Below are 11,995 nucleotides of genomic sequence, written 5' to 3' on the forward strand. Positions count from 1 at the left end.
GGTCTTCTAGCAGGAAGCTGGAATCGGGAGCCAGAGACGAGACTCGATCCCAGGAACTCTGATGTAAGACGTGGGCATACTACACCTGCTCTCAGGAGATATGTGTCCAAGATTTATTTACTTGAAAGTAGGAGTGGGGAAGAGAGAGAGAGAAATATCTTCCATCCACTGGTTCACTTCCCAAATGGCCACAACAGCCAGAGATGGGCCAGGGCGAAGTATGGAGTCTGGAACTTGACCCTCGTCCCCTACATGTGCGGTAGGGGTGCAAGCACCGGGACCATGCTCCACAGTTTCCTCAGGCCCATTATCTGGGAGCTGGACTTGAAGCAGAGTAGCTGGACCTCAAACAGGTGCTCCTATAAGGGACGCCAGTGTCACAAGCAGAGGCTACACCTGTGGCATCAAATAATGGATGCAATAAGTATAACCTTTTTTAAAAGATTTATTTATTTGAAAGAGTTACACAGAGAGAGAATGAGAGGCAGAGAGAGAGAGAGAGAGAGAGAGACAGAGGTAGAGGTCTTCCATCCTCTGGTTCACTCAATTGGCCACAGTGGTCGAAGCTGTGCCGATCCGAAGCCAGGAGCCAGGAGCTTCCTCCGGGTCTCCCATGAGGGTGCAGGGGCCCAAGCACCTGGGCCATCCTCCACTGCCTTCCCAGGCAGCAGAGAGCTGGATCAGAAGTGAAGCAGCCAGGACTCAAACCAGCACCCATATGGGATGCCGGCACTGCAGGTGGCGGCTTTACCCACAACGCCACTGTGCCTGCCCCAGTACGTATAACTTTTAAAGAAAGAGAACAAGGAACACACCTAGTGAAAGCGGTTGATGCCTGTCCTTGCTAGGGCCATGCTCAATGCTGCAGTGTTTAGGAGGAACCCAAGCTTCCGGGTTTGGCTGTTTGGGTTTCTTCTGCCGGTACCGCAGAGGTTGTCCTGACCTCCAGGAGCACCTGCTGGGTTCCAGCCTGCGTGCGTCACTGCACGCGTCCCTGTGCCTGTGTGTGCATCATCTTGTCCCGCAGCCAGGGCTCTCCCTCGGGCTGTCCCACTCGCCTCTGGACTCCCAGCTCTGAGCCTGCTGTCGACAGGCAGCCAGGCACTGCTGAGCGAATGCCTCTGATATGCTCATCCGTCATTATTTAATGAACCACTTCAGGGCAGGACCCACGTCTCCCTCCCTCTCGGAGCCCACCTGAAACAACGATGAATGGTACTGAAGCAATGAATGAGCACAGCCCTCCTTTTCCTGCCAGTCGTGGAAGCAGAAGACATCTGGTCTTCCCCCCCCCACACACACCGGCCTCCCATGAGGGTGTAGGCTTAGGTTCTCTGCAGATTTCACCACGTTTGTGTCTGCATGGAGAAGCCACTGCTATACGTGGGACTACCCTGGAGTGACCTACTTGTCCCAGCTTTCCTGCCTCACTTTCCACACTGGAAGTCCAGGGCCTGAACCCCCAGCCCCAGGAACACCAAGAGGGTCAGTCTCCCATCACACTCCTTCTCCCAGGCCTCGTGCGGTCCTGGTCCTCCCAGGAGAGGGGGCTCTGGTCTCGTCTGCAAATCAGCTCTCAGGTTTAGGACCCAGCCAGGGGAAGTCACTGACGGACACAGATCCACTCGGGACTTGAGAGAGCTCTTTATTCTTTACACAGGACGTGGGGTCAGCACAGGCACTTGAGGCTGCTACCAATTTTCTGGAAAAGACAGGGAGGGGACAGAAGAGTGGAGTGAGGGTCACAGGTTCTCCAGTCCGTGGAACTGGGGCAGCTCCCAGCCCCCACTCACTCTCCGTGTGGCCCTGGGGGAGTGACTTGCCCTCTCTAATGGGAGTGGTGATCCCAGCACTCACCCTGTGGGGTCCTGATTCAACCATAACCAAGGCCCCAGCCCAGTCCTGGTGCTCATCTACCCAGTCTATACGGTGCTCACTGAGGTCACCATGGACAACACTGACCCTCTCTGACCAGCTGTCCCCAGATGACACATTTATTGCTCACTTCCCATCTCCCCCAGCAGGGGGCGCTGTGGCCCTCTGTGCTCTGTGACAAGTAAGGACCTGACCAGAGCACACCCCCGAGAAGCCCTCCTGAGTCAGGAGGTGCAAACTCCACCCAGAGCCTGCGAATTCCTGGGGCCACGCAGGGCAGAGCTCACCCCCCTGCCCTCTGCCATGTCCCCAAGGCCCCGCCCCCTGCCCTCCCAGGACCCCTGCAGCCCCTCCCAGGATCTGCCCCTCCTCCCTGTGCCCCAGCCCTCTCAGGACATCCCCCACCCTGCAGCCCTCCCTGCTGCCCCGTCCTCACCTCCTCAATCCAGTCAATGAAGGCCGACACTCGAGTGAACACCGTGGGCTTCTTAGGGGTGTTGCAGTATTCAGGACCAAAGCTGACCACACCATTGACCTCCCATTTACACTTCACTCCAGGGCAGTTGAGGGGTCCCCCAGAGTCACCCTGCAGCAGTCAGAGGGGACAGGGCTGAGCCGTGTCTGAGGGTCAGGAATGGATCCTGAACTTGGGGACTGCAAACCACACCCTCAGTGTTGACCTCTGAGCCTCAGGGGCTCCTCTGATCCGGGAGCAGGGTCTGTCCCACAGGAGCTGCTGGGGATGAGCTGGGACAGAGCTGACCTCAGCCCCACACCTGCAGAGAGAAAGCCCCGGGAGACGCCGGCTCCCACTGCCCGTGGCGCAGTCACTCATGGACGTGACGCTCATGCACGCCTTAACGCAGGGGCTCAGGGTCCCTTCAGAACACGGCGTGGGTGACTTGGGAGGTCCTGGTGCCAGTGCCCCCTGCTGTGCTGCCAGGGCCGCCTGAGCACCAGGAGGGATGGTGGCCTCCCAGGTCAGGTGAGCCAGGGTCAAGGCTGTCTGCATGGCGCTGACTTCCCCCACGTCCTGCCTGGACTGAACTCCCAGGATGCAGCGGGAAAGACCCCTCCCCTACCTGCACAGAGATGGTAGAGGGGCCCCAGGGCTGGGACAGGTGTGGGCTGACTCACGTAGCAGCCAGCGACGTTGGCACCGCCGGCACACACATGGATCTCCTTCACAGCCGAGCCCCACCAGTCCGGCTGGGAGCAGTGTGGGTAGTCCACCACGGGCAGCAGCCCCTGCTGTAGCTTGTCCGGGGTTGGCCCATCAGCTGCAGGGACACAGAACAAACCCTAGGCTCCCGTGTGCGGCATTCAAGGCACACAGTGGTTCTGGCCGGGTGGGGACTCTCCTCCCACCAAGTCCACCACCCTTCACGCTCTGGGCACAGATGCACCCTGGCCTTTGTCCCCAGCTCTGTCTTTCCACCACTGTCCCCGGTCAGCACGTACTGTTGAGATTGCCCCAGCCAGTGACGTAGCATTTCGTCCCGTGGGGCAAGATGTAGCCAGCAGGAGGGAGGCAGGCGAGTTTGACTTCATCTGTCAACTCAGCTTTGTACGACAGCTTCAGGAGGGCGATGTCATAGCTGTAGGGAGGGAAGAGACGTGGAGCCTGATCCTCCGACTGGATCAGACCCCAGCCTAGGCCTTTGCTCCTAGGGTTCACGTGTTGGGGGCCCCACTGCTAGCTTGCCCCTCCCAAATCCACTGTTAGGAAAGAGCAGACTTCAGAAAGCCCAGCCCATTCAATGCCCACCAGCCCTTGGCCTTCACAGCTGTCCTTGTGTCCACCTGTGCTCCTCACATGCAGCATCCCAGGGCCGGCACTGTGACATAGCAGGTAAAGCCACTGCCTGCAGTGCCGGCATCCCATATGGGTGCTGGTTCAAGTCCCGGCTGCTCGCCTTCTTATCCAGCTCTCTGCTATGGCCTGGGAAAGCAGTATTAGATGGGCTGAGTCCTTGGGCCCCTGCACCCACGTGGGAAACCTGGAAGAATCTCCTGGCTCCTAGGTTCGGATCAGGGGCTCAACTCCAGCCGATGCAGCCATCTGGGGAGTGAACCAGCGGATAGAAGACCTGTTTCTCTCTCTCTCTCTCTCTCTCTCTCTCTCTCTCTCTCTGCCTCTCCTTCTCTCTCTGTGTGTAACTCTGATTTTCAAATAATTAAATAAATCTTATTTGAAGGGAAGGGAAGGGAAGGGAAGGGAAGGGAAGGGAAGAGAAGAGAAGAGAAGAGAAGAGAAGAGAAGAGAAGAGAAGAGAAGAGAAGAGAAGAGAAGAGAAGAGAAGAGAAGAAAAGAAAAGAAAAGAAAAGAAAAGAAAAGAAAAGAAAAGAAAAGAAAAGAAAAGAAAAGAAAAGAAAAGAAAAGAAAAGAAAAGAAAAGAAGCTGCATCCCAGATAGCAGTGCCTGGGTTCAAGTCCCAGCTCGGCTCCCCAGTCCGGCGCTCTGCTCCAGTGCACCCTGGGGCAGCAGGTGACAGCTCCACTGTTTGGGTCCCGCCATGCATTTTGGAGACCGTGACAGAGCTCTAACCCTCTGATTCTGACCTTGACCAGTCCTACTGCTGCAAGAATTGGGGTAGGAATTAGTGAATGGCAGATGATGGTGACTATTTCTCTCTCTCTCTCTCTCTCTCTCTCTCTCTCTCTCTCTCTCCATCTCCCTCCATCTCTCGCCCTCTCCTTTTCAAGGAAATAAAAATACATACGCAGAATGTTAAAGCCACGCATAGTTCAGGGGCCAGGCCAGGTTTCCTGAGGCAGTGGTGTGGCCGAGGCCTGAGATCTGAGGTTTAAGTGGGTTCCCGGGGGCTGCTGGTGCTGCTCACCCACAGACCACTTTTGGATCCATTGCTCTGCTGCTGCCACTCGGGACATTTCGTCTGGGTCTCCCTGGTCTCCCTAGGCCCCAGGAGCCCCGCCAGGACGGGCCGGGGTCTCCATCACAGTGGCCCCTCCCTCCTGCACTGTGGTTCCCAGGGTTCCGCCCCCTCCTGTGCTCCTCTCACAGAAAAGGCGGAGCCTCCCGGACACACAGGTGAGCACACAGGTGAGGCTGAGCGGGGCCTTCCCGCCCGTCACCACCACCAGGAAGCCCTGCTGCAGGTCACCCTCTGACCAAGGGGAAGCCGAGGCCCAGGCAGGGCCGTGACACCCAGGCCACTCAGGGAGTGACTGCCAGGGCCGACTCTCCACCCAGTGCTCCTCCTTTGTCCCCAGTGCCGGGACCCAGCTGTGCCGGATGGACCTGTGCTGACCACAGAAAACCTTGGACTTGGGGTGGTGCCCGAGGGGTCCTGGGCTGCAGAGCCATGGAGCCCAGCAGCCGTGGGGGGCTTCCTGCCTCTCCCTGGGCCTGCTGTCCCCTCTGCAGGGAGAGACGTTGGTGCTGTGGGTCTCAGTGTGTGGGGGCTGGGCCCGGGCTGCCCACTTTCCCGGCTGTCCCTGGGAGTCCCCTAGATGCAGCTGGGGGTCACAGAGGAACTAGCACAGGAGCCCAGGCGCCTGCTGGGAGCTCACTCACCCTTGGGAGGCATCATCGTTGTTGTAAAGTGGGTGCACGTAGATCTTCTCCACGGGGATGAACTGCTCGGGTCCCTCGGAGATAGTTATATCGTGCTCGCCCAACGCAACCCAGTATTTCTCGTTCCTGCCAATGGAGGGGAGGTCAGTCTGGGCCTCACAGCCAACTTAGGCCGCTGGCTGGCCTGGGCCGCCTGGATGTCACACAACAACAAAGACCAGGGCGGGGGTGGGGAGAGCAGGACTCACGAGATGCAGTGGGCGGCCGTCAGAACCCAGTTACGTTTGATGAGGGTCCCACCACAGTATATGTACAGCCAATCACCCTGCTCAATCAGCAAGAGGACCTGGAAGTCCGGAAAGAACAGACTGAGAGGTCCAGGCCCACCGTCCAGGTTGCTGTCCAGCTTGTACACTGCACAACTCAGGAGGACACCATTCACACAGAGACGAATAACCCCTTCCAAAACATGCAGTGTGCAACCTGAACCACTGCTCATGGTGGCCCTATCACTTCTCCCCTGGGATCACACTGTGGCTCTGTAGTCTCCCATCCCAGGACCTGTGACCTCCCGAGGACTCCAACGTTCTCTGCCCTCTGGGGCCTCCCTGAACCTCTGTCTCCTGGGAGCCCCCAAGACCCTCTGGCCTCTCAGACCCCCCATTCTCTGCACCCCAGCCCTGCAGGCCTCTCGAGCCCTGCAGGCTCCACTCCCCCGAGTCCTCTCCTCCCTTCCCGTCTCCTGCACATGCAGGGTTTCCCGATCTCCCTGGAGACCAAGGGTGACAGCTATGGACCCCGGCCCAGTGCGCCCATGGTCTGTGCAGGACGTAAGCATTCACGCACGCAGGCCGCTCGCACACACACAGACGGTCTCTGGCTGCTTTCCTGCTGCGATGGCGGGGCTGAGTCCCTGCTGGAGAAACCACGTGGCCGACACGGCTGCAGCACCCACTCTCTGCCCCCTCACAGAACACGCCTGCTGACCCTGCCCACGGAACGTTCTGGGCTATGGAGCGGTTCTCCTCTCTGCTGTCCACGGTGGGAACCACTGGCCCCAGGTGGCTCCGGAACACTTGGGACGCGGCTGGGACCTCGTCACTGAGTGCTCCACTTAACTTGATGAAGTTCATGGAGATTGAAACAGCCCCATGTGGCCAATGACCCCTGGGCTGCCCAGCACAGCAAGCCCCGCCCTCGGTGCGGCCCCCACTGCCCCTGAGAAAACTCTCTACTCCCTGTCGTGCTTGACCTTGGAGCCCTGGGGTGTAAGTCAAGGGCTCTGAAACCTCCCTGAACCCAGGGCCTGGCTTCCTCTCTCACTGCACCAACCCCTTAGGTTAAGCCTTGCCTGGCCCCAGATCCTGCTTTCCATTTGCAGACAGCCAGTGAAATGTGCAGACAGAGCTGGAAAACCTCCTACCCCTGGGCAGCTGATATGGGGACAGGAGGGAGCCGCGGGCCCAGGACCGGTGGCCTTGCAGTCAGCGCCCAGGGTGGGAGTCAGTGCCCGGGCGCTGCTCTTACCTGCCAGGGCCAGCTGTGGGGTTCTGCATCTTCGCCATTGACCACACGGCTGGAGGGGTTATAAAAAGGTAGGGCAGAGCCCGAGGCTGGAGAGGAGAGAAGAACACTGGTCACCCAGAGGGTCCCCAGCAGGACAGACGGGCAGGTCCCAGTCCTAGCTGTGCCACTAACAGGCTGTGTGAGCCCTGCAAGTCACATCATCCCGTGGCCCCTGTGAACAGTGAGCGTGCGACTTGAGCAGGGGTACAGAGTCCCTGCTGTCCAAGGCTGCAGATGCACACTGAGAACTGAGGGGCTGACGTTCTGACACGGCCTGGCGCCCAGGCCACCTTCCCATGGCCACAGCTGCTGTCAGAGTGCAGGCTTCGGCTGGAGCATTTGGTGCTGTGCTTACGACACCCATGGAACACCCGCACCCCGTATCAAAGTGTCTGCATTTGAGTTGCAGCTCTGTTCCCAGCTGCAGCTCACTGCCTATGTGCTCCCTGGGAGTCAGCGGTGATAGGCTGAGTACCTGGGTCCCTGAAACTCAGGGCTGCCGACTTCGGCCTAACCCAGCCCTGGCTGCTGGAAGCATTTGGGGAATGAACCAGAGGATGGGAGATACCTGCCAGCCTGTCTCTCTCTACTTCTGAAATAAAATACATAAACTTTTAAAAAATAGTGGAAGCTTTGAAAAACTATTTTCTGTGTTCAAAGCCCAGCCAGGCCCCTTGCTCTAGGATGAGCTACTTTACTTCCCTGAGGGTCGGTTTGCCCATCTGTAAAATGGGGACGATAACGGTACTGACCTCACGGAGCTGGGATGAAAATTACAAGAAAACGTATTTTTAAAAACCTTTAGGCCGGCGCCGTGGCTCAATAGGCTAATCCTCCACCTTGCGGCGCCGGCACACCGGGTTCTAGTCCCGGTTGGGGCGCCGGATTCTGTCCCGGTCGCCCCTCTTCCAGGCCAGCTCTCTGCTATGGCCAGGGAGTGCAGTGGAGGATGGCCCAGGTGCTTGGGCCCTGCACCCCATGGGAGACCAGGAAAAGCACCTGGCTCCTGGCTCCTGCCAGGATCAGCGCGGTGCGCCGGCTGCAGCGGCGGCCATTGGAGGGTGAACCAACGGCAAAAGGAAGACCTTTCTCTCTGTCTCTCTCTCTCTCTCACTGTCCACTCTGCCTGTCAAAAAAAAAAAAAAAAAAAAAAAAAAACCTTTAGCATTCTACTAAGCACACAGTAAGCACTCGGCAGATTTATCTGTTCCCATGACTGTCAGTCAAGGGAGGCTGCTAGAGGAGGTGGCCCTGAGCCGCAGTGTAACAAGGCAGAGAGATAAGGCTGGGCCGCAGGCTATGGAGAGGGTGGAGGGGGAGTGTGAGTGGGGAATTGGAGAATTGGAGCATCCAGCAGGGAGTGGGAATCCCACCCCACGCAGTCTGAGCACAGAGCCCGACTTCACCACCCGGCTGTGTTCACTGCCCCCCACCAGGGACGCCACCCCAGCCCTGGGTGCTGCTCCCAGTCCTCCTGAGCTGCTCCATCCCCTGCTTCCCCTCCCCCTCCTCCCCTGCACCAAGCTGAAACCCCCACTGCTGTGCCCCAGGTGTGAGCTGAGACCCCTCCTGTGGAGCAGGGCCTGGGACCCCGGGACCAGGGTGGGGAGCAGATCTCAGGGCTCCTGGCCCAGGCAGCGCAGGGCACAGACGTGGGCTGGGTTCTTACCAAGGGCCACCAGCAGGAGGGCGCTCAGCAGCCGGAGCATCGCGAGTTTGGAGAGAGGACGAGCGACAGAGCCCGCGTTCTAATATACGGCAAGCAGGCAGGGGGCTGGACTGGGCCCAGTCCCAGCACAGGTGGTGGGACACCAGGTCTCTCCCATGGACCAAGGCCACGGCCCCACGCACTGCTGACAGAGGAGTGACGGCCCATGGAAAGAGCCAGGGTTCCTGCACATGTGTCTGCACAGGTGTCACGGGATGGACCAGGATGGAAAATTCTCATCAGAACGTGCTGCCTGCCTTAGGAGAGAGCACGGCTCGGGAACCCCTGCACTCCCAGCTTGCGTGGTCACGTGCCAGGGCACGCGGCTTCACCTCTCCAAGTCTCAGGTGTCCCAACCCTGAGATCCAGGCTGATTCCACCTCAGTAATGAGGTCTAGCTGAGCACCTGCTCTGCTGGGATCAGGCACTGCTCGGGGGGCTGCAGCGGAGCTCAGCACGTGGTCCCCGCCCCCCATGGAGAGTGAGTCTATTGGAGGAGACAAGGACAACCCAAAGGCTGTGTCCACTCAGGGGGGCAGGTGTCCCAAAGAAGACCAGTCCCGGGTGCCTGGGGCGGGAGTGAGAATGGCTCACTTAGAGGGAGGCGAGGGAGCATGACATTTGGGCAGAGGGGAAAGCATGTTTTGAGTCCTAAAGGGAAAATAAAAGCCAGCTAAGAGAGGGGCGACAGACTGACAGTTTTAAGATGCCTCTTGCAAGACCCTCATCCCATGCCAGAGTGCCTGAGTCTGAGTCCAGATCTGCTCCCAAGTCCAGCTTCCTACAAATGTGGACCCTGAAAGCCAGCCTATGATGGCTCAAGGGCTTGGGTCCCTGCTACCCAGGAGACTTCCTGAGCTCCCAGCTCCGGTGTTTGGCCTGCCCCAGGCCCGGGGTTTGTGTGGATTGTGTATGGAGCTCTTTCTCTACCTTTCAAATTAAATGCACATGAATTTTTAGAAATGATTTGTTTGGGGCCAGCGTTGTGTTCCAATAGTAACCTGGTTCCTGTGACTGCTTTGTCCCAGGCGGGTGTTCAAGCCCAGGCTGCTCCCTTCCGATCTAGCGCCTCGCGGATGCACCGTGAAGTCAGTGGAAGGTGTTACAAGTGCTTGGGCACCTGTGCCCATGCAGGAGACCCTGGTGGGCTTCCCGGCTTCTGACTTTGATGTGGCCCAGTCCTGCCCATTGCAGCCATTTGGGGAGTGAACCGGAGGATGGAAGGTCTCTCTCTCTCTTTCTCTGTCTCTCCCTCCCTCCCTCTCTCTCTCTTCCTCCCTCCTTAGCAACTCTTCCCTCCAAATTAACAAAATAAATCTTTTAAAAATATTTATTTTGCTTATTTGAAAGACCGTGACAGAAAAGTGAGAGAGACAAAGAAATCTTCCATTCACTGGTTATTCCCAAAATGACTTCATTGGCTGGGGCTGCTCCAGGCCTAGCCAGGAGCCACGAACTCCATCCGGGATTCTGGGACAGGGACTCCAGCATTTGGGTCCTCCTCGCCTCCATTCCCAAGCACATCAGAGGCAGCTGGACTGGAAGCCGAGTAGCCAGGTCTCATACCCGCACTTGCATGTGGTGTGCTTGGCTTTCAATTGGAGGTTTAATCCACTGCACTCAAAAATAAACTTTTTTAAACGCTAGGCAGGGGAAGCCCTGAAGTAAACACACTCCAGGTGGAACAGGTGGCAAATGCAAAGGTTGGGAGGATCGAACTGGCTTGGCTTCTTCAAGAAGAGGCCAGTGTGCTTGGAGCTCGGTGGTCTACGTGGAGGTGGAGAGAGGTGAGGCCAAAGCAGAGGGGACCCCTGGAGCTGAACACTGGCTGATCCACTGTCCCCCTCACTCCTGCTCTGTACCTGGGAACAGGTGCAGCCACGTGCCCTAAGGGACATGGCTGAGAACGCCCATAGAGGTCCCATCCTCAATGCTCAAGAACAAGGACCAAGAAGCAACCCAAATGTCCACCTAAGTGAATGGATGCATGTGTGGGACATGCATGCGGGAAAAGATCAATCAACAAAGAGTGGATCATGGTGACGTGGCACATGCAGACACTTCCCAGGCAATGAAGGGGAAAAAGTAGTTTCCAGCAGATTATATGCATTTTCATATTCTTTCTAAAAATGATTTATTTATTTGAGAGGCAGAGAGATGGAGACTTACACACAGACACAGAGAAAGTTCTCCCTATGCTGGTTCACTCTCCAAATGCCTGCAATAACTGAGGCTGAGCCAGGTAGAGGCCTGGAGCCTGGAAAATTTTTTTTTACTAACATTTCTCCCTTTTGTTTTTTATAAAGCAGGAGCTGTGTGGGATTACATTAGCCCTAAAGTGCAGGAGGGGTAGAAGGACAATAACCTGTCCTTAGAGCTATTTCCTGCCGACATGGGGGGACAAGGTACTCTCTGCTGGCATGGGGCGATGTCTTAAGATGCTGTCTCCTGGGTGGGGAGCCGAGAATATCCCTGTAGCAGCATTTGGTTGACTGCCTGGTTGCTGAAGGCCTTGGTTCATTCCATTATCAATTCCTACAAACACTTAAGCACACATGGTAGAATAAGACAGGATGAGAATAGCAACCAATGATCCTAAGAGTGGCATTAACCAAGTAATGAGAGGATTTCATAGAGGAGAGGAGATGAGGAGGGTCTCTGGACCCTTGGGAAGTCTGCTTGATGGACGCAGTTTGAAGCTCATCCCAACCAAGACCTGAAGAAAGGCCTCTCATCTTTCAGGGGTAGAGGGGTTTGTCTGTAGAGAAATCTGAACAATCATACAACATTAAGTGGGGCAGAGGACCATCAATACACAGGTCAGGACTGGAGCCATTGATGTTAGAGTAGAGGCTATGATTACAAAGGAATGAGGCCCCAGGTGGGCTAGACAGGGTCTAGCACAAAGGACAGAGTCATTACTAGAGGACCTAAGAGAGGTGCTGTCTAAGCCACGTCTAAGTTCTCTTATTGAGAAGCAAATAGAAGCTGACAGAAGGGGCCTGATAATAATCAGGTGGGCTTTAAGGCCGTGCCAGTTAGGAGGCCCAGGCCTATCTATCTCTTCACATGGGGTACATCCTAAGGGAGGTGTGAGCCTCCTTGGGAAGGCACCCTGCTGACTCCCATCACCTGGCTGGCCTGGGAGGAGAGCTGGCCAGGTGAATGCAGGCGGCATCTCTCACAGGAAATTTACTGTTCTGCCTACAATGTTGCTGACCCTACTTGGCCATTCCCTCAACCCCAGTAGTTACCTTGGAAGCTGAGATGAGTGAAGGGCTTTTCAGCTTAGAGCCAGTAAGATCTGT

At 56.9% G+C, this 11,995-nt stretch overlaps 1 protein-coding gene across 1 annotated transcript; it reads right to left on the minus strand.

Annotated features, from left to right (window-relative positions):
* Nucleotides 1-1,624: 1,624 nt before the first annotated feature.
* LOC100339830 (chymotrypsin-like elastase family member 3B) lies at nt 1,625-8,689 on the minus strand. Its single transcript, XM_002716039.4, has 8 exons — nt 8,649-8,689; nt 6,941-7,026; nt 5,662-5,759; nt 5,414-5,539; nt 3,337-3,473; nt 3,013-3,155; nt 2,312-2,461; nt 1,625-1,702 (listed from the first exon to the last, which is right to left on the minus strand). Exons 1-8 carry the CDS (start codon nt 8,686-8,688, stop codon nt 1,670-1,672), a joined length of 813 nt encoding a protein of 270 aa, XP_002716085.2. The 5' UTR covers nt 8,689; the 3' UTR covers nt 1,625-1,669.
* Between the last annotated feature and the right edge of the window lie 3,306 nt (nt 8,690-11,995).

This window comes from Oryctolagus cuniculus, chromosome 7 (genome assembly GCF_964237555.1).
Source record: "Oryctolagus cuniculus chromosome 7, mOryCun1.1, whole genome shotgun sequence".
Classification (NCBI taxonomy): Eukaryota; Metazoa; Chordata; class Mammalia; order Lagomorpha; family Leporidae; genus Oryctolagus; species Oryctolagus cuniculus.

Bases quoted from the DNA above. Each gene is read 5' to 3' on its own strand.
- LOC100339830 (XM_002716039.4), bottom strand. From the start codon at position 8,688: ATGCTCCGGCTGCTGAGCGCCCTCCTGCTGGTGGCCCTTG. The intron at 7,027-8,648 runs GTAAGAACCCAG...TCTCCTCTCCAG, and splicing joins CCTCCTGCTGGTGGCCCTTG to CCTCGGGCTCTGCCCTACCT. The intron at 5,760-6,940 runs GTAAGAGCAGCG...CCGGACTTCCAG, and splicing joins CCCACAGCTGGCCCTGGCAG to GTCCTCTTGCTGATTGAGCA.